The following is a 23,083-nucleotide window of genomic DNA, read 5'->3' as shown; positions in this document are numbered from 1 at the left end:
CTTGGTGGAAGCTGCTGTAAATCAAAATTACAATAAGGCTAGTGCCTTTCGCTGTTGTAACGATTCACCATTAGTCTACCATGCCACATTACTCAGAACTCCAACATCCTGGCTCCTGCAGTTAGGGACAGTGAAGTGTAAGTGTAACACTTGCTCACAGCTTTCATAGCTAGCAGAATAAGCTATAAGTGACACTATCTATGAAGCTAGCTAGGTAATGGAAAGAAAAGCAATGCATCTATCCCTCAGAAACCACTACATAAAAATAAGATCCAGTTGAACAACAATATATTACTTATTTATTTTGATCTTTGTGTGGGACTTCTCAAAGTGTTGTAGTCACTGATAGCTCCATAGCCACTCTAAACCATTTCTATTAATGAAAATTCACTGGGTCATTGCAGTGTATTTGTCCTTATTGGCTAATGTAGTTAAATATTGGATTGATTTTAATATAGAAATTGGTATACTCTGGTAGAAGAAATAATATTTGTACCAAAAATGCTCTAAATTCAGTCCATGGCACTAATGCAAACTAAATGGTGAGGAATGTGGTTCAAGTCAACAAACACGTGTCAAGAAAGAGGGAATGGCGGTTGCATGCCTTTTGTGTCAAATAATGTACACAAGTGCATTACATGGTCATGCCGGCTGGACGGTTGACAGGATCAATAGGGATTAAAACTGATATTTTTCTTTCTTATAGCTGACAAATGTTAATGTCTAGTTCAGTACTATGCTTGTCAGCCTGAGGTGAAGGCACATTTGGTGGGAGTGTCTAGATTTCTTAAAGCACTCTCTCGGCCCCTACACTAAAAACATTAGTCAGTGAAACTAATAATGAAAACCCCCCTTGTTTTTGAATACTCTTAGACTCTACAAAAATGGTGAAAATCCAAGATTAAGCTACCATCAAATAAAGGCAACGGTATACGCTTATTTTGAACACATTGAGTCAGGGTAAATCTGTGAGTACATTTGACTAACTTTAGTTACACTCACTGACTAAATTGCAAACCAAATTATTTCTTAGTACTATTTTGATCTGAGTTTGAATCATTAAGTTTAAACTGACAAAATAGCTTTTTTAAAGGCAAGAATGATGACGCATGTCTTAAAAAAAGAAGGAACATTCCGGGGGGGGGGGGGGGGGGGGGAGCATTCAGGATGTGATCTGCATGAGCACAGTGCACTGTAAAAAAATAAAAAATAAAACATACTTTGAATATTTAAAATGACAGAAATAGTTTCATGATTAGTATTATCAGATAAAGAGATAGAGGAAATTTTAAGAAAGAAGTGGGTTATTTTTCAGAGAATTTGAACAATGACATAAGCTGCTCTGTTATGCCATTTTTGACACAATACCTCTTTTGACTTATTTTGCAGTTCTTCAGCCTCCTTTTTCAGTCTAGCCTTCTCCTTTTCTAGGTCTGCAATAGCATTGCGTAAACCGTCGGCCTCTTTGCTGGTATTCTGTCTGTCGACCTCCAGTTTTTCCACCACAGTCATTCTTTCCTGGGTGGCTTTTTCAGTCTCATAAAGAACTGAAGCGATGTTATCAGCTTGTTTCTTGAACTTTTTAGCTTCCTGTTCAGCTTTGGCCTGTGCTTCACTGAGCTGAGAAACTTGAAGTTTGAGTCGTTCAGCCTCTGCTATGATCTCTAACTGTCGTTTCCTCTCTGCTTCAAGTGACTTCTGGTATTCCTCCGTTTCCTCGTCCAGACGCTGTTGCATTAATTGTTTGTCCTCCATCAGCTTTTGTGCCTGCTCTTGAGCCAAGTCCTTCTGCCTTTGGAGCATCTCTGCCTCAGCTCTAAGTTTGGATGCCTCTTGTATGGCCTGCATTTTCTCTTTCAGCATTTTCTCTGCGAGAGCTCGTTGCTGATTCAGGTCGTCTTCTGCAACCTGTCTGAGGCGTGCAGCCTCCTGGGCCTCTACACTTAGTCTAGCTGCATCTTCAGCAAGCTTTTTCATGTTGTCTGCCTCTTTTGCAAGGAATTTCTGAGTGTTGTCTTTGTCTTTCTTGATGAGGCGTTGATTTTCCTCCTCCATTTTGACTTTCAGTTTGAGAAGCTCCTCCATCTGAACCTTGACTTTGAACAGCTCCTCCTCGACCTGGGCCCTTTGTTTGACGGCGTCATCGACTTCGTCCTTCAAGCGCTGCAGCTCATCATCCAAGACCGATTTCTGTTTATCGGTCTCATCAAGTTTCAGTTTAACCTTTGTGAGCTCTTGTTCCACTTGGAACTTCTGTTTCAATGTTTGCTCTGCCAGCTTTTTGTGTTTTGCCATGTCAGCATCAGCTTGCTGCTTCTGCTTGATTGCTGCAGCTTCAGCTTGTGCTCGTTTCGCAGCTTCAAATTCAGCCTCCTTCCTCACCCTCTCAGCATCCTCCTGAGCTTTGGCTTGGAGTGATGCTTCTTTCTCCGCAGCTGCCCTTTGACGCTCTGCTTCCTCTGCTTGTTGGCGAAAGAGAGCCGCTTCCCTCTCTGCCTTCTCCTTAGCAGCCTCCGCTTCTTTGGCCAGAGCCTTGGCCTTCTCATACTCTGCCTTAAGCTTCTTCTGCATCATAGTGTCTTCCTTCTGTTGCGCAAGGACACTTTGGACTTGCTGCTCAGCAGTACTGCATTTCAGCGCTGCTTGTTGGGCTGCAACAATCTGTTTTTCTGCTTCTTTGTCGGCCTCCTCTTTTTGCTTCCTGGCTTCTTCTGATTTCTTTTTCAGCCGATCCAGTTCGTCTTGGGCAGCCTTGCGTTGTCTGGCGGCCTCTTCCTCTGCAGCGGTGATCTTCTTGACCTTTTCCTCTGCCTCCCTCCTCCTCTTCTCCTCCTCGAGGGCAAGCTTCCTCATCTTCTCGGCCTCCTCTTCTGCTCTAAGTTTGCTCTGTTGGGTTTCCTCGGCAATGTTCTTCAGTTTGTTAAGTTCCAGCTCCAGGTCAAGCTTTCCCGATGAAGCCTTCTCGAAGTTGAGCTTGAGAATTCTAATCTCCTCTTCTACAACTCGCCTCTGCTTGAGCGTGTCATCTACGATGGCTTTCTGCCGATCCATTTCAACCTCAGATGACTTCTTAAGTTGGATTATCTTTAACTCAATATCCTGCTTGTGCTGAGTCGCCTGGTCTTCAAGAGCCTTTCTCTGGTAGGCCTCATCCTCAGCTTGACGCCGGAGTCTTTCATTTTCCGCCTCTTTTTCCTTCAGGGCGATTTCAGCCTCTGTTTTAAGGCGAGTGGCTTCGCTGATTGCAGCAAGCTTCTCTTTCAGGATCCTCTCAGCCTCCGCTCTCTGACGGGCCGCCTCTTCCTCAGCAAACTGCCTCTGATGCTTCGCCTCCTCTGCGATGGCTCTGAGCTTGCTCGCTTCATCAGCAAGGTCCCTCATCTTGGTGGCTTCAGCCTCAAGAAGCTGTTTGCTCCTCTCTGTGTTGGACATGGTCTCCTTCTCTGCCTTGGACTTAAGCTGAATAAGGATATCCATTTCACTTCTCACTTTGGCCAGTTCATCCTCCAGCTGTTTCCTGTCTTGTTGAGCTTGAATAACTTCGTTCTTAAGGCGGTAAAGTTCATCTTCGAGGAGGGATCTCTGCTGTTCTGCGTTGTCAAAGTCTGCCCGAAGACGAATCAGTTCCTGTTCTGCGGTGAGCTTCTGCTGAGCTGTGCTCTCAGCTACCTTCCTCTGCCTCTCAAGTTCTTTCTCCGCCATGTCTTTCTGCTTCAGGGCAGAGTCTTCAGCTTTGGCTCTCTTTTTGGCCTCGCGCTCAGCCTCCTCCTTTTGTTTTTCAGCATCTTCTTGCGCCAGGCTCTTCTTGTGAGCTTCCTCCTCAGCCTGCAGTCTCAAGCGGAGGGCCTCATTGGCCTTTTGTCTCCATTTCTCAAGTTCCTTTTCTGCTTCTTCTCTGGCATTTTCTGCATCCTCCTGTTGTTTCTTGAGACGCTCTGCTTCATGTTGCAGCTGGAGGACGGTGCCATGCTCTTGTTTGAGTGATTCTTCTAGCTTCGAGGTCTTTTCCACGAAGGAAAGGTGTTTGTTCTTGAGCTCAACTGCAGCGCTCTGCTGGGCCGCGGCATGGGCAACCTCGATCTGTCTCTCCTTCTCAATCTCTGCTTGCTTAACCTGCCTTTCAGCCTCCTCTGCCTGCCTCTTCAGGTTTTCAAGGTCTTCCAGAGCTTTTTGCTTTTGCCGAGCAGCTTCCTTCTCGGCCTCAGATTTGCGCTTGAGTTCCTCCTCTGCCATGCGTTTTTTCTGTGTCTCTTCATTGACTTGTTTACGGAGCTTCTCAGCTTCTTCCTGAGCGGCCTTTCTAAGTTTCTCAGCTTCAGCTGCTCTGTCACGCAGTTGCTGGAGCTCAGATTCTGCAGTCGACTTTTGCTTTACTGTTGTTTCAAGCTGGAGCCTGACTAGGCGGATTTCCTCCTCAATCTTGACCCTGCTTTGCAGAGCGTCATCCACCTGTTGACTTTTGTCCTTGATCTGCTGCTCCGACAAGTTTTTGAGCTCATGGAGTTCAAGCTGGATGTTTTGCTTTTGCTTCTCTGCATCGACAGCAGCCACTTCTCGCTTGTTGACTTCTTCCTTCATTCTGAGTTTCAGCTCTTGAGCTTCTTTCTCAGCTTTGGCTATGGCCTTCGCGTGAACTTCGGCTAACTGCTTTTGTTTGTCTAACTCAGCCTGCATCTTGGCCATTTTTTTCTGCTCTTCCTCTTTGAGTTTCTCTGCAGCTTTCTGCATTAGTGGAGGGAAATGGTAAAGAAAGGATTATAATCAAGCATGACATGTTAAAGGTAACACTTCACATTAACCAGCTCAACACAGCGGGAAACAAAACTGCAATTACGAGTGTAATCACAGCCTATCCCACTGAAGTATGAGCCGCTTAATGTACTGTATTACCCAGGCAATGTTAATGTTAATGTTAGCTCAAAGATCAGGTCAAAGGTCAATCACTAGATGCACATTCATTAAGGTAATGTTAAATTCACAATGCAATTAAAATGATTCATGACAAGACAATACAGAGGGGAAATGAATGATGATGTGGAATGTATGAATTATGTATGGAAACAAAAATATCACTTCACAACACAGCAAGAAACTCATATGGCATGCGCCTGCAGCTGTTGCAACTTTCAAAAACTGCATTAACTGGAGAGTTATATAATAATAATTATATTATAATCGACTAGAATAAGGGTCATGTAGCTTTTGGTCTTGTCAAAAACATTAAAATGTCTGTTTTAATATGTATTTCAAAAATACATTATACAGTATATATTTGAGATGATCCCACACTGATATTTTTTTTAAATATCCTATGTGTCTAATGTTATTCTGTTCAGTAGACATTTGTTTAAGGTAGTAATGTTCAACATTAAATTATTTCATGTTTTTATTTTCCTCTGCTTTATTTGGCAGGGACAGATGCAGTATACGTGGAGAACTAAAGAACAAGTTTCTTCTGCACTGCATCACAGCACTGAAAGCTCCTGCATATTCCCAATGTCTGTCCCTGAAAAGGCCTTCAATATAAAATAGTTTTGGTCATTAAGACCGTTTTTGGCCAAGTGTGGAGACATTTCAAAGTATTCTAGTTTTTCAGATTTTCAGATTGTCAAGTGTTTGCCACAGAACTTCACCTAAAAATAATCTTATCCCATGCACTGGGGTTCTTTAATTCACTTAGTTGCCATAACATGGAATGGAAAGTAAGGCAAGATGATGCCACTGGAGGTTGGGAAACCACTTTATGACTCCAGCAAGTTTTAGAAGCAGCTAAAGCAGTTGAAGAACACTAAGAAGTAAGAATGATGTTGACTCAGAGACAGTGCAGAAAGTTAAAGTGACTTAACAAGAGGCTTCACTAAAGCAAGAATTTAAATAGCATATAAAGAAGAAATGCAGTTTAAAAGGTGGTTGCAGTGACTCAACAAGAAGCCGCAGTGAGACAAGAATAACATGAAATGTAAAGAAGAAATGCAGTTTGAGAGACAGAGACAGATGTGAGAACAACAGGGGGAGATGGCGGTTACACAGTGTGAGTAAATTTACCTTTTTTTAATGCTCAAACATGTTAAGCATTCATCATGGCAAAGCACTGGCAAGCAGTTAAGAGAAGCAAAGAAACAAAAACAAAACATCAGGGTTAGAAAAGAATGTAAAAACCTTAAACCAGTGTTAATTAGGGGAGAAAAAAAGAAGAGCTGAAGACAATAAGTGAACCTTGGAGATTTAACTTTGATTTATAACCTTCAGAAAAAAGGAAAGTTCCCAGAGGAAGAAGAGAGGAAAAAGATAGTAGCGGTGAAAGAAAGAACCCCTCACTGTCAAAATGTAACGGTGAATGGAGATGGGGTGGCTCATACAAAGAAAACTATTTTAGAGAAATGGAATAATGTTCTCAACCAGGCATCAAAATCGATTTTGAAAATGGTGCTCCGTTGAATGTGCACACACTCAAAACTCATGCGTCATGTGTTTGGGACAATCTTTGATGCTTTCACTTTTTTCTACTAGAGCTACTAGAATATACTTCTATATCTTCCAGATCAGCTGCAGCATGCCAATGTTTCATGTCACCCTGTGCAGAGAGACTTTTGTCACCCGTACATTAATGTCATTTGTGTACGTGTGTGTGTGTGTGTGTGTGTGTGTGTGTGTTTGTTTGTGTGCAACACACAGAGAGAAGTGGCTGCATGCGTGTGTTGTGATGATCGGCGGTGGTTTTGTTCGTGTTGTTTTGTTTGGTTGATTATTAAGTCGGTTGGTTAGGTTCATGTTAGAGTTTAGTTTGTTTGGGATCCACAGCCAGTTGTCACGCACCTCCTCGTCGTCCAGCCGCCGCTGTGTGTCAGTGATGAACTTGATGTACTGACTAGTCAGAGTCATCAGCTCACTGTACCTGGTCCTCAGTGTTACATACTGACACAGGGAGAAACAAACAACACTCCAAAATGTGAGTTTTCAGCTGCATGTTGATGGACAGTCAAACAATTCTTATAACATCAATAAAAAAAAAAACATTTAATATTTATACGAAGAATCTGAATCCGAAAATGTTGTGAGAAAAACACCTCCTGAATGATGTTGTCAGAAGCAGAATCCAGTTTGGTTTTCTTCAATGGAGAAGCAAGAGGCTCCACCTGGGCTTTGTAGGCAACCAGCTGGAGTTCGTAGTCCTATTTGAAAACACAAAATACTCTCTAAATATGGGCTATGCAGTTTTTTTAAGGGGTTAATGTTAAAGAAAAAAGATTTGCTCGATGCTCACCTTGATTGAATCAATGTATCCTTTGGCATATTTTTGACACTCATCCACCTTGTCCTTGTTGCCCTCAATCTCCTCGAGAAGTTTCTGTTTTGAAAAAGGAGTTGTGAGAAGAGAGATGAGCTCACTGGTTCCATGTGAGACTGATTATGGCGATGTTCAAAATGTCAAGCAGAACACAGCAAACCTTCTCCTGGGTCAGCTGTTCTTTCAGAGTTTTGCTGTCCGTGATGGGCACAGCCTGAATCTTCTCCTGCCTCTGTTTGGCGTCGCCGATCCAGTGAATCAGCCAATCGTAGCTCTCGCGGTAGTAGCCAAGCTGACGGCCGAGCTGCTCCAGCTCTCTCTGGCGGAGGTCTATCTGCGTGAACATGGCCTTCCAGCGATCCTGGAGACTGGACTGCAGCTGTCGGTAGTGGTCGAGCTCGGCGTCGCGTTCGCTGTGCACGGCTGACATCTTGTCACTCACTTTGGAGACCTTCTTGAGCTCCTCGTCCAGAGAGTCAAACACTGGCTGCTCACCCTCAGCCTCGGCTCGCATTTTCTACGGTAAGAAAAAACAAAACAGGCTGATCAGCAGTGTACAAATAATTTAAAGTCATCAGTAGGAACAAAGCTTCGATCCCAGTGGCTTTTTGCCTAGAAAATAAAATATAGCCATACTGAGATAATGCTGCTCAATCAGCACTTATGGTGATGACAGTGACAGCAGGGACCCTGTCCTCTGCCTGTATTTTGATGTTTCGTTTTGGTTTACTCCTGACATTTCTCGGTAAGGGAGCTGGCGTGTTTCTCCCAGCCAATGAAAATACGCAGGTGAGATACATTTCTGCGACTGGAGGAGCTTGAACCTTGCGTTCGCCTTTAACCACGGACGTGGAGTTGGCCTGCTTTCTGTTGGACAGGCAGGTGCCAAACCCAAGTGGTTAGCTCGTGCTGGTGAAGGTAACTTGGTAAAGGTTGAATGTTGTGCATACAAGCTGCAATGACTCTACCTTTCAAGGTTTCCTCTAACTGCTGACGTTTCTCTGAACCCTGACACGAACAGAGTCAAAAGCTGTTTACCTTGAGCTTGGTTCTGTAAGTCTCCACTTCCTTGACATCACTGGGCACATTATGAACCTCACGCAGGTTGTCCTCATACTGCTTGAGAACCCCCTCAGCACCCTGTGTGTTACGAATCACCATCTCCACGGTCTTCAGCCTGGTGCAAGAAAAAAAAAGAAGAAGAAATTGTAGACAAAGTGGCAAACCAATGTTTCATCAGAGAACAGTGCACTATCTGTTTGTTTCAAAGAGCTCGTGTGTGAAGACTCACTTGTCCAGATAAATAGAGGAAAGCATGTGGGCGTGATCCATCTTCTGCACGGTGATGTCAAGCTCTGAGCGGAGGAGGGGAGAAGAGGCAGACTGCTGTGGGGAAGCCAAGACCTCTTGTGTCTTAACAGTAACCTTATTCAGGTCCTTCTTCAGGCCATCAAGCTCCACCTGGACTTTCTGTAGGACAGAAGAGGACAACATGAGTTTAAAACATGTGAAGAAGTGTCTACACTTTACTGAGGACAAACAGCTTTTTATAAATGTGCTCCAAGGCAGCTTTATAATTTCATGAACCAGTGCAGCGTTTCTCTGTGTGGATTGGCCAGAGGCAGCGCACACAATACTGACAGTGTGAGAAAAGCTGGAGTCTGAGCAGATGTAGTAAAAAAAGGTAGCTGGCAGGCGTGCAACTATCTCTCATGTGTGAACCAAATCAAGACCCTGTAGCAAATCCTAGCAACTCTCTGCTTTATTTTCACACTTCAAAGTAACCGAGAAAAAGCAACTACAATCTGTTCCACTCAACACACAGTGGAACAGAGAAAGCATGGAATTTCATTATTAATTGCTTTTTTTCCCAATCAGTTCAACTTTTTCTTTGCCAAAAAAGCTATGCCACATGAGTGAATAAAAGCAAACACTGCAGTTACACAGAGAATGATCACATCATGTTATGACGAGTAGCTGAGCATTTTCCATCCTCCTATATTGAAAAAAAAATTCCTCCTGCAAAGGTTATTAACAGGTTCTTTTCATCTCTTCCTCATAAGTAAATGGAGGGGGATACACGGTCAGTTGATGTTAATTAGCTCTTGGGCTAACCTTAAAAACTTGCCTGGTGGCATCTGTTGTTGAATTCTTGTAGATGGCAGTCAGTGCACTGCTAATATGTAATTTTTTAGAGGGATTTTTTGTTTTTTAATATGTTCAGGACTTTTTGATGCCGTTTCCCTACATCAAAACATAAACACACTGTTTTATTTTCATGTGGTACCTTCTGCTCTGTTGTCTTCTGGACACACTCCTTCAGAGGCTCCTTCTCTACGGGTCTGCGGATGCGAGCCACAGTCCCAGCCTCACAGTCCTCGATACGCAGGCGCAGGTCCTTGATCTCAGAGATGTAGTTCTTACACAGAGTCTCGTCCTTTTGACCTGCCGAGAAAGAAAGTGTCTCTGTTAAGTACAGCACAATGTACTATTTACTTTGCCCTAATATGAGGTGTGTGAGACATGTACCCAACATCTGTCCCACACAAGTGCTTGGCGGTTGGTTTGATGCACTGAAAAATATGATTTAATTAGAAGTACTATCACAAAGCTCAGATATGATATTTCTACAATCAGTTGAGAATGATAAGGAATGTTCATGATCTGGTATTTTAGAGGTGCATTTATACTGCATTTATATGTATTGAATTATATTTGAAAGCATCATAGAAGCCAGTGAGCTGGCTCACAGGCGTCGCCTCATATGTGTAGCACGATCATACATGCATCTCTTCGAGTGTTGTGACATAAACACACGCAGCACAATGAGCACTACAGTTACAGCATACACTATGTATATATGTATGAACAAAATCTACTCCGAGATACAGCGATGGCTTTATTACTTGATACGACTAAATGCCAAAAAACACAACATACTCAATAAACCACGTTTTGTTTTTCATTGTGCAAAGCTGCAGATCAGAAAAGCATCATGGAAACCAACACAACATGCTGTCACTCCGTTTTCTACTCTAGAGCTTCTCATCGAGGCTCATCCAAAGCTAAAAGCGTGTCCACACTCTAGCTTGGTAAGCTGTAGCTTTGACCGGCATCACTTACCTTTGAGCTTAACAAGCATTAGTCCTGAAAGTTGAATAACAATTACATTCTGTAAAGTTGCTGCGCACTTGTTGTTCATTACATTCATAGTTTTTCTTTCCCATGATAAATCAAAAGGTAAGCTGTTGTTTTGGAGAGAGATGTTACCTTTATCCATGGAGCGAACCAGGTTGTCGAAATGTTGGGTGGACTTGGTGTAGTCCTCCTCGATCTGCATGCGGTCGTCGGGTCCGAAGAGCTGTGAGTCCTGGCTGTCACGCATGTAGTCCTGGTAGTGGAGCTCCAGGTTTCTCATGATCAGCCTGTATTCCTCAGGTTTCATGCTCTTTAACTAAGAAGGAGGGACACGAAAGGAAGGGTGTGGTATAACTTTACTGCATCTATTCGGCCATATTCTCAGAAATCTGATCTAATGACTGGTTCACTTATTTTTTGTTCGAAGACATTCGAAGGTTTAATTCAATTTCTCATTTACAGTATATATGGAATCATCAAAACAAAACAATAAATCCTAACAGTCCCCTTGTTAACTAAGAATGGCCTATGCACTTTTACCAGTAGCTAGACGTAGTTAAATAGAACATTCAAATACATTAAACTTGTTCCAAACCCATTTTTTGGACCCTGTCTATCCTCTGCAAAACCTGTTATGGACAATCGTTACAATATTGAAATGATTTATTGCAAAAGAGAAGTTGTTGGTCCGGACGTATAATCTCATACAAACAGTCGGTTGAGCTAAATTGCAATTACTGATAAGTGAAGTTCTCTTGTGAATACATAATCTTATAATGAGCGTTAACACCTCTAAATGTTGTGCTTCACTTTGTTCAAAGCGGTTGTACTCACTGTGGTGACATTCCAGGAGCGGATCTGTGTATAGTCTCTCATCAGGTACTGCCATGACAGCAAGCTCTTCGTGTTAATGTGGAGCGTCTGCCACATGGTTACCATCTGCTGATGACCCCCATCCAGGCTGGAGCAGAGTTGGTGCAAAAATTAGGAAACAAACAGAACTTCATTGAGAACACATTTTCCTCTAAGACTTGACCCATAATCTGATTGGTGAGCAGTTTGATTATCAACCAGTTATAATGATTTGAAGCATTGCATACTTTAAAAAAATAATGCGGCTATAATGTAACTAATAGTAAAATACTAGTAAAATACTGTAGTATAAAGACATATGGGTCAAGGATTTGAAACAATCAGTATTAGCATTTCTTGCTACTGAATTAAAACAAATAATTCTGTTGCTGAGTGGCTCTTCACTCAGTTTATAAAAACACGAGACTGATTCATGAGCTGACCCGTGTTCTCACCTGTTCACACTGTCCACAGCCTCCTTGTTGACCGGAGGCACCATGAAGCAGACGGAGGGCACCAACGCCTCGCTTCCAGAGCGGTTCAGGACCTTCCACTTAAAGGGCTGAGAGTTGTTGAGGAGTGCACACTCATCTCCTTTGTGAACAGTGATCTGAAACACAACCCATGGTTGATGAACGTGCACGTTCATAAAACCCAGGAAAAAGTACGACCGCAATCATGTTAATGATTGTAAAAGCCTTTAAGGGGATCTTCTTACCTCCTGTTGCTTGAAGTCACAGACAGCCTGAACAGGCAGTTTGCCTTTGATAGAGGTGGTGGGGTTGCGTGGTTTCAGTTGGATGATGGACTTGGCTCTCTTGTTCAGGCCGGTCACAAGGGTCTTGTATTCATTCAGCTGTTCTTTCTCCTCCTACATAGAAACAAGATCACGATGAAGTCATCCCATCTTTTCTTACAAATGACCCTTATCTCGATCAATTTCTAATTCATATGTTTAGAAAGCTCCTTCTGCATCACCACATGCATAAAGATGTTGATATTCTCTATAGGTGTAGTTACGACAACTCACCACAGCATCCTGCAGCAGATCCTCAAGGCGGGTGGTCGTAGTGGAGCGATCACAGCTGTATTTCTTTTTCATGTTCTCTTGTATCTTCTTCATCTTGTCCTGAGCCTCTTTCACATCAGCAAAGAACTGCAAGGAAAGGATGCCATGCAGGTCAAGAAATACCCAAATGTGGTCTTTCATATAGAATAGATTTTTGGGAGGAAGAACCAGGAGAATCCCAAAGCTCTAAGTTCATTCAGCTCAATGTGTCAGTACCTGGTAGTAGGCTGTGTTTTCTTTGAGATGAGCCTCAGTGCAGCAGCACAGCTGGAGGAGCCAGCTCCACTGAGTCTGAAGGGCAGCTGTGAAGGCCTGGAAGAGACAAAGATAAAAAAAAAATATATATATATATATATATATGAAAATGAAAAAGTGACCAGCTTGTATACTCTGTATATTGATTAGTACTGCTCAGGAGGGTTTACTAGAGTTATTACCTCAACTGTTTTCTTGCCAGGATGTCCATCTTTGACAAATCTGTCTCCCATGGCCTGGATGTCATTGACCTTCTTCTCCCTCAGCTCCAGCTCTCGCATGAGACCCTGAACAATCCAATTCAAACAGTTAATGACTATCTTAAGGGAAAGAGTAATGCGTAATGATTTGATTACTTTATCAAACAAAATCTGAAGGACTGGAAGTATAAAAGACTAAAGCATGTGACTGGAGACAGTCAAGCGTTGTACTACTTCAAAGACATACCGAGTAGTTGTCTTTCTTAGCCGTCATGTTGGTGTTCCTGTCACTCCAGTCGAAGTTGACCTCTTCCTCTTCTTTGTCATTCAGCCACATCAGCTCCTTTGTGGCAGCGCTGACGAAGGCGTGGAGGGAATCCAGGTTCCTCAGGCGGGACTTTGAAGAGTTCTGAAAAGTAAAAAGTAAATCAAATCATTAGTAGAGGATAAAAAAAAAGAAAATCTGCATTCAAATTGCTAAAAATAAAAAAACTAATCTTTAGATTTAGTGTTACATTTTTCTAAATTGGAAGTTCGTGATGAACAATACTAGAACACGTTTTACCAGTAGTTTGCCATACTGAAGGTCCAGTTTGCCCAGGTAATCCTTGTAACCCTTACTACTGAGAGGCGACAGCTGGCTCTGAATAACACAAACATGCAACAGATGTTACTTTTAAATCAACAGCACTCTGCCCAGCAGTATTGAATACTTTGCAGTGGTTCTGATAGTATCACCTCATCAGCCCTGGCCCGTTCAATCTTGGATTTGAAGTCCTCTATAGTCTGGTGCAGGCCTCTGTGGCTGCCCAGCTGGGACTCCACAGTGGGCAGATCAGAGCCCCACTCAGCTTCATCAATGCGATGCTGGTTGTCCTCCACCCAAGCCAGAAGATCTTTGACATATCGAAGGGTGACATCATCCAACTCTGGCCGCATCTTTATGGTTTGATGGGAGGTCTTCGTCTGGTGAACATTGGTAGTAGTCACCACAGTCTTTAGACGGAGGTTGTAATCGCTGCGCAGGTTCACCAGGCGCTCATGGAGGAGGTAAACCCTGTGGGGTTGAAAAAAAACAAAAAAAAAACAGTCAGCTTTAAGTTAGTCTATGAGCTAATGTAATGTATCCCTATCTGTGCTTTTGTAACAGTTTTGTAACAGGGCGTGTCTGTTCAAGGAAACACACACAGCACCCACCTGCGGTACATCTCTTCAGCCTGAGGGTGGCGCCCATCCTTGAGTACTTGCACATCATTAAAGAGCAGGCGAATCATGTTGTCTGCCTTGTCCAGCTCTCTCTCTATTTCTGCAGTGTGCTTGGCTGGTTTCCCTGCGTTCAGCAGACGGATGTCCTGAACGGGTGGAATTAAAAAAAATATTAAAAAGGCTGTCTTCCTTTTTATTGACTTTTCTAACACGACATATTCAGCAGATAGCGTTCAAATAGCTGAAGAGCATTTTTTTTAAATGCATCATTTGCTCAGGATGTACAGTTCAAGTTTGCTCACATTTAAAATGCAATGCCAAATAAATTTACATTCTGATTCTGATAATATATATTCATTTTCTGGATTCTGGATTTCTGTTCTCCTTTGTAGTCACATATTAAAACAGTCATAATAATGGAAGACCACTGTAGGACTCACTGTCTGCAGCAGGTTCTCCAGGTGGCTGAGCTGGTCATCACTCGTCCTTGACTCCATATGGACTTTATTGAGGATCCTCTGAAGCCTCTCAAGTCTGGATGACACAAAAAAATACACGTACAAAATAAAAATAATAGAATCAATAAACATTTTGTTTATCCCTGTTCTAAAAATCCCAAAGAATCAGAGCGCTCTGCGACATTTGGACCACCAGAAGCCAAAGCTCACCACTTACTGAAGTCTGTAATCCAGCAAAAACCAATTTATGTGGATCACCCACAAATGCTATGATTCTGCTCTTTCATAACTATTAAGAATTCCAGTTACAAAAAAAGAACCTCTTCTCAAAGTCCCATTATGCCTGAGGATATCTACCACGTAGCAAGGCAGTGCGACACAAATCTCTCTGTTTGTCTGACAAAGACATCCAGTCTACGAAATGAGTCATTCCGCATCTCACAACCGTGAACGAGGCAATCAGACTGTGAGATGCCCCGACTTTCTCGTGACCACCAAACTATCCCATTTTCAGAGAATTCTTAATACTGGGGAATATGTCTTATTTGATTTAATCAGAAATAATAAAATAATTGCTTGTGTCTAATTAAGAGGAACATTTTTTTTTTTTAAAAAACAACCTTTGTCAAGGTTAAATCAAAATGTAAAGTGGATACACATTTTTTGAAATACTTTTTTCGTAATTTCTTTATCTGCATACGTGGACGTTTAAAGGCTAAATAGCATGCTATCTAATCCTATAACCTTTTGGCTAAAGCTAGACTAATAGGTTGTTTGCATGAAACTGTTATTAAAAAGATGCCTCATCTAGTTTGGTTAAGTTGAGTATATTTTCTATTTATACCTTTAATAGATGTTTTTGGCATCTATCTGATCCATGTTAGCATTGTCCTTTTCTCAACTGCCTGTCATCATCTGTAGGTGTAAACTGTTTTTGAGACACATGAAGCACATTACAGTGTCTTTTTGTCTATGTTTTTGTATTGTATGTATGATATGCTATAATCTTTGATTTCTAAAATTATTGATATTAGAAAAATCCTTATTTTAAGGATCATTCTCCATTCATACTATACAATATCCATAAAAATGCCCATAATTTGTGTCTACTTTTCCCATAATTACTCACATTGGAGCCTTTCATCTATACACAGTAACAGCTGAGGGCTTTTTAACGTCAGTCTTGTTTTGCCTAAAAGGACATTTTTTCCTTCCCACTGTTTCTTACTAAACGTTTCAAAGTTTGTTTTTGCTCATGATGGATTAATGTTGAGTCTCTGTAAATAACATAACCAAGAGCAAAGTTGGAACCTGCTCTTTTTGTCTGTAGATAAGATTCATACAAATAATTGATTGTTTGATATATCCAGGACTGTCCTCACCTCTCATGCTCTATCCTCAGCAGCCGTTCTCTTTCCAAGATGGCCACATGAAGTCGACCCCATTCTTTCTCCACATCAATGGGATGGTATCCTGGAGGGACCTTTACCTGACCAGCATGCACAGCGCTCTGAGGGCAAACGGGTGTACAATGCATAAGTCACATGTCAATAAAACAAAACACAATACTAATTCAAGGGAGTGTAAAAGCAGTGTCAGCTTGCCTCAAAGGACTGGTAGATGTGTTTGGACCGGTTCTTGTCGGTCTCTTTCACTGGTAGCTCTGCCTCTTTGAACTTCAAGAACTGGCGCCAAAGAAGCTACAAAAAATGAAGAAAAAGACAACATTTAATTTAATTTGTAATCTGTTCACTCATATGTTTTATCAGTTAGTTTTTTTGTTGTTGGTATATTTATGCATACAATGAATTTGTTTTGCTGTATTAATGCAAAAACAGTTAACAAGGAGAAGCCAAAACAGCAAAATGTTAAATAAAATAAAATGTAGGAATAAATAACAAATGTAGAAAATATAATTTAAAAATGTGAAATATAAAAAATAACAAAAAAACACAAAAAGTACAAAGGTGCAATAGAGTGCAATTAAGAAAATAAATTCAAAGTCCAGTGAGCATAAATGTAACGCATTAAAAAAAAAAGTTTCACTTTCACTTCAATTAAGCTGGTTGAAGGGGTTTATTAAAAAAAAATGAGGTTAACCTTTGAGCTTTTAATTCCTTTCATTTAGAGATAGGACCGTAGATATAGAATGAATTAGAGAAGAGTTTGGGGAATGAGGTCAGATATTAGCTTACACTGTCGGAAAAATTAAAACCTCAACTTTACTGGTGTTAAAGACATCACAATGCTGCCTTTTTTCAGTGAAAGTTATACAACTGGATTGAAAACAATTGGAAACACTAATTCCCTTAAATGTAATCAGTACAAATAAAGTAACACATCATGCTACAGTTAAACATTTATATATAGGCGGCTAGACTCTGGGGAACATCAAGTTGAAGTATGTGAAATAACTTTACTGCCTTGTTGTTGGAGACAGCGGCGGCTCTCTCTGGAACCAGACTTAGAAAAGCACACCTAAAACTCTACTTATGCAGTTCTTCTGTTTTGTTTGACTTCTAGGAAAGTTGAGAAAAAAAATACAGACATGCTATGCTTTTGTTCAGCAGCACTGGCAGGGAGTGGCACCGTCTCTTCTGAGGATTAGGTTTGGCATTATTTGCCTTGTGGCTGCATTTTTTATTTTTTTTTTATCAGCACAAGAACTGCCCCACCTAGAGCCCAACAATACATGTCCCTCCTTTCTGCCAATATTATGAATGCATGATCTTTTAGCAAAAAATCAAATGACCAACAAAACCTAAAAAACTGACAACTTATATAAGGTTTTCTTTAAATACCTTTCAAATAACAGTTTAAACCTTTCATTTGTACTCTTTGGTGCTGTTGAACTGCAGTCTGCACACATATCCAGAACAAAGCAAATCTCCAACCTGTGGGCATAATAACAGCACAGTCTCAGCAAATCATCTCACCTCGATCTCCTCATAGCTGCCGGGGAACTTCCTCTCCTCGAAGATCATGACATGGTGGCGGATCCACTGGAGCAGGACAGTCACCAGCTCGTAGTACTCCTGCCAGCGCAGCTCCAGCTCCTAAAGCCAACGCAGCAGAAAAAAAAAAGGAGAGTTGGAAGCTAAACAACAACAGACAGGAGGGCTCTTCTTCTCCTGCAGCTCTGTGTCCGATCATTCACACGCCACACTAAACCCAATTAGGTAGCAACAATCCAAGTCTTGTGTGAATAAACAGGGAAGGCAGAGGGCAGGGAAGGAGGTAAGCGGAGGGGGCAGTGGACGGGGAGACAGTGTTAGAATGAAAACAATGGTGGGAGGCAGATGGACAGAAGCTTGTGTCCATCTCCTGGAGTCCTTGTGAGAAGTTGTGTATGGAAAGATTCAGTTTAGGTTGCGTCACCATCGCAGAAATCTAAAGTGTGAGGTTGCATAAACACCCCCCCCCCCCATGCCTCCAAACTGTAAACACCACAGGTTGCTAATTTCCCGCATTACTTGGTTTCACAAGACTTCTATTTTTCTTTAAAGATCTTGAAGCAGTGGACCGCCCTAACAATAAAAGCTCAATTTTAAGTGAAGTCACAAGTCTGTTTATATTTGATGAAATCTGATCAAGCCTGCCATCAGATCTGACTTGGCAACATCTATTTATAACGTTTTACTTAAATCAGTTTGAAGGAACGTTCAATGTGATTGGATTTCAACAACCCTCGTCAACAAGGCACAATGTCTTGTCTCTGTGCTGTGTCAGTCATGCAAACGACTCTGTAGTGAAATATAAAGGAACAGCAAGTCCTGCGTCTAATGTTTTAGCACTCTGAATCAGTTTTGGTCTCAAGACTGGTCTCGAGGTCTCTTTTGGAAGGTCTTGTCTCGGAATTAAAAGCTGTTCCACTCGGTCTTGTCTCTGTTTCAGACTGGGCGGATTCCGGATTTTAAATCAAGACCCGACAAAACCCCCACTGACAGAATGAATCCATACATTACAGTGATTAAAAGGAAAATGCCGCTTTCTCAAAGAACAAATATCTTCTTGGTCTCGTTTAGTGTGGAACTTGACTACAACACCATCTGCGTCCTTTTAAACGCAAAAGGTGCTGTGATACTTTTCCAGTTAGAAAATAGTTTCTGTGGGTTTAAATTCAATCCCAACATTTAAATCTGAGCAGACGTAAAACAATAACTTTATAGCTATAATTAATCTCTTAGTTGATGATTTGGTCGTTTGTAGGTCATAAAGTGGCGTGAGTAACCAAACTCAGAGAAAAAAATGACATTATATGAAAGAAGATCCTCTCACGTTTGCTCTGGCACCATCATGTGCGTCCCTCGGCATGGCATCATACAGGGATGACACGTAGGTGATGATGGATTTCTCATCAGGGTGTGGCACATCGACATCTGGAATCAGAAGACAAAAACATGTAAAATAGAGAGAAAAAAAAAGGGGAAATAATTGATGCATAAAGAATGTTATCCAATGTCTGATGTCAAAATCAAAAGGACTTTTGAGTCTAGCGCACCTTCCGGGTCAAGGAGTCTTGTCACTCCCAGGTTTCTCTCTGCCACACCAAAGGCTTGCTCCAGGTTCTCTATGTTGTTCTGTCGGTACACTGTGCCCATGTCGATGAGTCGGGGACTAGAAGGAAAAAAACAACAACAAAACAACAATCAACCGCTGAGAAGTTATGACCTATGAGAGTCAAAGTTGAAGGGTTTGGTGGAATTATCTACAGAGGTCCAATAGAAAGAGTCATTTAAGTTGGATAGCATGGATGACCATGGACTGCTGTGAGTGCACACATTATGAAAGTAAAGAGCATGTTTTGTGCTCTCTTCATTGACCTTTGAGTTTTAGAAATCCAAATGTTTCACTAAAATGGTTAGCAAAATGCTAAATGCTTGATCACATGTTTCTATTAAAAATGAAAGAAAGGGACCTGTATTTTATGTGACTGCCATCAACATAGCCGATAGAGCTGAATGTGACAAATCCAGCTATCCTTAAGAGTGACATCAAATGTCAGACTTTCAACTGGACAACACATGAACATGGTGAGGCCTCAACATTTTTTAAAAAATGATTCCAAGGGACTTAAAAAGTGTCACAGCTTGTTAAACTTAATGTATAAGACTTATGATGTTTAGGTGTTGACCACTGCAAGACCCTACTGTTCTGGTTCGACGAGAAGTTTAAAACTTGTCCAATGTGATTTCATGAAAGGCTTAATGTCATCACTATAACATGTAAACAGAAGGAATGCATTCTGTACCTGTCTGCTCACTTAAAGAGTATCACATTTAATATACTCAAAACTCTGCATGGCCTTTTTAAGACCTTCTGCCAATGACTATATATGGCCATAAAATAGTCCAACTGTTCATCTTCTGACAAGCACCTGCCCTTTTTCTGTCCTCTGGGTGTTTGAGTCTCTTTGGCAGACATCAGTGCTTCTATATGTGGAATTTAATTTAAGCAGCAGCTAAGATAATCAAAGCTGACACATTTTAATCCTAACTTAACTAGCTTAACAGAGAAACGTTCATGTCTGCAGAGTGCAGGGAAGCATGAGAGAGCATCACAGAGTATCGTTGAGCATGCATGAATTAATTAACTATCATATAACTTTTAGAATTGACATCATCAGCCACAGCAGTTTGAAATGCATTGACAGAATTTACTAAGTACATAGACTGTTAGCAAATGCAGCACTAGTAACAGTAGGTGAAGTTTCATACAGCTCTCTGATGCGTAGGGTGGAACGGCTTGCGTTGGGTAAATAAAGAGGAGAAGACTCCACATGGCAGACTTCTCGTACAGAATACTGCTTCACTGGTCGAGAGGAGATGCTCATGCTCTGTCCCTCCTTTCCATGAAAGCAATGAGACCTCAGTCCATGACCCAGTTCCTCACTGCTCGAGCGGGCCCCCGAGCTCTGAGAACCCCGCCCCGAGTCCCCGGATGGTGTCTCTGACGGGATATCTTCACACAACATGACCACCCGGTTGTCTACACCGCTGACAGACCCTGATGCATCGCCGACGAAGCCCAGCCTCCGCTTCCTAAGCTTCGACTTCTTCCTGAAATTGAGCATTTTGAAATCTGCCAGAAGCTCCTTTTGCAGTGGCTTTGTCGGTTGGTCTTACAGCCTCATCTACTCGTGATGAAAGGTGGGTTTTTTTTGGTCTCGATTAAATCCATGCAACATGTCTCTCAGGTGTACATCATCATGTGAAGATCCTCCTAATCCTTCTGTCGGGTTGTTGTGATGAAAAAGCCTCCTAGTGGCACAGCCAAGTCACTACTTGTCAAGCTAGTCTGCATACAAGTCCATCCGTTGCCTTAAAGTGCAATATGTAAGCCCTGGACAATCTTAAACTCTGATGATGAGCACAAAATCGGCACTAAAGCCTGGGCATGAAATAACGCTAAAGTGTTCATGCAGCAGCCACAGAGTGCTACAGCTACGCCCACACACCACTCCCCTGCCCATTATGAAAGGCAGCTCTAATCCAGCCTCAGGTGACTCCAACAAAGAAGAAAAAGTTGCAGGTACATGTTCAAGTAGAAGGAAACCTGCCCCTGCAGGCATCTCTTTCTTACCATTCATAATGACTGTAAAGAAGAACATCTCTGAGCATTTCACTGTCTCTTATTTTATTCCTTTTTTCCTTCTGTCTGCTATAACTGTTAGCTCTTTGGTTTCCAAAACCCCCTTTGTCAAAGTGTCTAAAAGGAAATGTAACTTTATTGAAAAATCTTCTTGAGGAAAAAAAAAAAAAAAAAAAAAGTCTATTCAATTCCCAGGAAGTTAGTACACAAAGCAATCCTTCACCGCTAATTCCACTTTAAAGACACTAAACAATTCCAGGGGAGTGTGCATGTTTATGTTTTCACCAACAGGATATTTCACTTTTTTTTTATCACAATAGCTTCCTGAAAGTTTAGAAAGCTAACCTGACTTGATCGAGAAAATTATCACCCAAAGGTCCAACTGTATTACTCCTGGCAGAGACCTGTCTGTGCTATTACTAGCCTAAAGGGCTGTAATGTTCATGGAGAAGAATTAATACAGTTAATATTCAATCTGCCAAGGACCAGTTCTGTCAGGTGCTAACTTGAAAATAGGTCTCAAGAAAGTTTTCTTTGGGCAAAGAATAGCAAAGACATTAAGTTTTAAAACCAAGTTTAATAGACGAGAGTGCTCAATTATGTTGAGCTCTATTGCCTATTCTTCCAGCTGGGAGGACACTCTGTTAAATCATTTAATACTAAGGACTAATTAAATCCTATTAATCAGGTAATCAGATATCACATTATGGAAAAGTAAAGTTGTTGTTTTTATAACTGAAGTTAATTCAAGTATCAATCACAGACTGTAAATTTAAAAGGAGAAAGCCTGAGTGACATCAGCCATCAGTTTGTGCAGGGGAGGTCTGGAGCCTCATCGGCAGACGCCGCCATGTTGGAAATCCTGTCTCAGTCTAACTTTCTGTCAACCTAACGACATGCTAAGAGTTGGAGCTGAGGCGGGTTTTAAGCCTCCTGACACACTGTTACATCGCACCTGCCTTTCAATCAGGTCAGCTATGTGCCTAACTATGGATGACACTCCCAACCTTGTTAAGTTGTGTACCAGGCTGTAAACATGTTCATTTCTAACTGTAAAAACAGGACTTTTTGGATGTGGTGTGTATGTGACTTCCACAGCTCTTGGAGTCAGTCTCAAGCGGACCCTTGATGAACTGCAGGATTTTGTGTTTTGGCTTCATTTTTCAACACTGAAGGTTGCTGCTTGGTATCACTCCATCTTAACACTATCAAGAGTCAGTTTAGAGTAGGTACATTTCTTTTGAACAATCACAAATGAATTGGCCACTCACTAGTGTTTGTGAATGACGGCGTTGAAGAGCTTGCCGTCTCTCCAGCTGGTGGTGAAGTTGTCACAGCGGATGCCCTGGTAGCCGTCCGTCATCCTCTGGGACCAGAGCAGCAGCTTCTCCTTTGCCGTCATGTCTTCTGACTGACCATTGATCTGGATATCTGAGATCTGAGTTGATATATGAAACGCAAGTCAGGAAAGTGGAATAAAGTGCAGAAGATTTTCCTTGTTGAGGAAATGTAAGGAGTTGAGTCATTAGTGGAAACCAAAAGGAGAGGAATGATTGGACACCCCTGTTTAACTTTCAAAGGAGATATAAATGAACACCTCTGTCTTCCCTTTGACATAGCACCCATCTAAAATGAGCAGTTACTTTTGCTGTTGAGTCCAATTCCGATCCTTTTCTTGCTGAATTTTTAACAACAACAAAAAAAAAGCACACCCATGTGACTCATTATGGATGTGTTGATAACATAGGTGCACTTTATTTACTTTTATAAAGATGACATAGTGTGTCTTAATCTGTAAATACAACGAAATTGTCATAATCATGATGTGGGGTTTAACACTAGATTATATTAGAAGAGGAGGCTTTCACTGTCCCCTTTGATCGCTGTGACTCATCAGAAAACCACAGCCACTCATTATCCTCCCAATTCTATGAAAGTATAAAGATTCTGGGAAGCTCTTATCTACAGGACTCAGTGGCACCATCACCAGATTACCTCACCAAAAAGCTCTCTCACCACCAGCATC

The 23,083-nt window shown here is 41.6% G+C and overlaps 1 protein-coding gene across 10 annotated transcripts in view; it reads right to left on the bottom strand.

Moving 5' to 3' along the window:
- Positions 1–23,083, bottom strand: part of LOC306824087 (plectin-like) — a 115,158-nt gene that overhangs the window by 6,857 nt on the left and 85,218 nt on the right. For 6 of the 10 annotated variants that reach the window (XM_079344056.1, XM_079344057.1, XM_079344048.1 and 3 more), the window contains 27 exons: positions 22,329–22,495; positions 18,968–19,083; positions 18,745–18,845; positions 17,403–17,522; positions 16,071–16,166; positions 15,849–15,976; positions 14,449–14,542; positions 14,000–14,154; positions 13,541–13,859; positions 13,368–13,445; positions 13,050–13,211; positions 12,785–12,889; positions 12,564–12,659; positions 12,309–12,434; positions 11,997–12,149; positions 11,734–11,888; positions 11,261–11,387; positions 10,559–10,742; positions 10,412–10,435; positions 9,576–9,733; positions 8,580–8,758; positions 8,327–8,465; positions 7,449–7,805; positions 7,265–7,348; positions 7,068–7,172; positions 6,817–6,915; positions 1,369–4,722 (listed from right to left, as the gene is read on the bottom strand). In XM_079344056.1, coding sequence (XP_079200182.1) covers positions 1,369–4,722; positions 6,817–6,915; positions 7,068–7,172; positions 7,265–7,348; positions 7,449–7,805; positions 8,327–8,465; positions 8,580–8,758; positions 9,576–9,733; positions 10,412–10,435; positions 10,559–10,742; positions 11,261–11,387; positions 11,734–11,888; positions 11,997–12,149; positions 12,309–12,434; positions 12,564–12,659; positions 12,785–12,889; positions 13,050–13,211; positions 13,368–13,445; positions 13,541–13,859; positions 14,000–14,154; positions 14,449–14,542; positions 15,849–15,976; positions 16,071–16,166; positions 17,403–17,522; positions 18,745–18,845; positions 18,968–19,083; positions 22,329–22,495 — 6,981 coding nt within the window. The remainder of the gene's footprint in view (positions 1–1,368; positions 4,723–6,816; positions 6,916–7,067; positions 7,173–7,264; positions 7,349–7,448; positions 7,806–8,326; positions 8,466–8,579; positions 8,759–9,575; positions 9,734–10,411; positions 10,436–10,558; positions 10,743–11,260; positions 11,388–11,733; positions 11,889–11,996; positions 12,150–12,308; positions 12,435–12,563; positions 12,660–12,784; positions 12,890–13,049; positions 13,212–13,367; positions 13,446–13,540; positions 13,860–13,999; positions 14,155–14,448; positions 14,543–15,848; positions 15,977–16,070; positions 16,167–17,402; positions 17,523–18,744; positions 18,846–18,967; positions 19,084–22,328; positions 22,496–23,083) is intronic. The other 4 variants (XM_079344052.1, XM_079344053.1, XM_079344049.1 and 1 more) reach the window with 2 other exon arrangements.

The sequence above is a fragment of the Symphodus melops genome (genome assembly GCF_947650265.1).
Source record: "Symphodus melops genome assembly, chromosome: 5".
Taxonomy (NCBI): domain Eukaryota; kingdom Metazoa; phylum Chordata; class Actinopteri; order Labriformes; family Labridae; genus Symphodus; species Symphodus melops.
The sequence above is the reverse complement of the archived record's forward strand: the minus strand, read 5'-3'. Positions and strand labels throughout refer to the sequence as shown.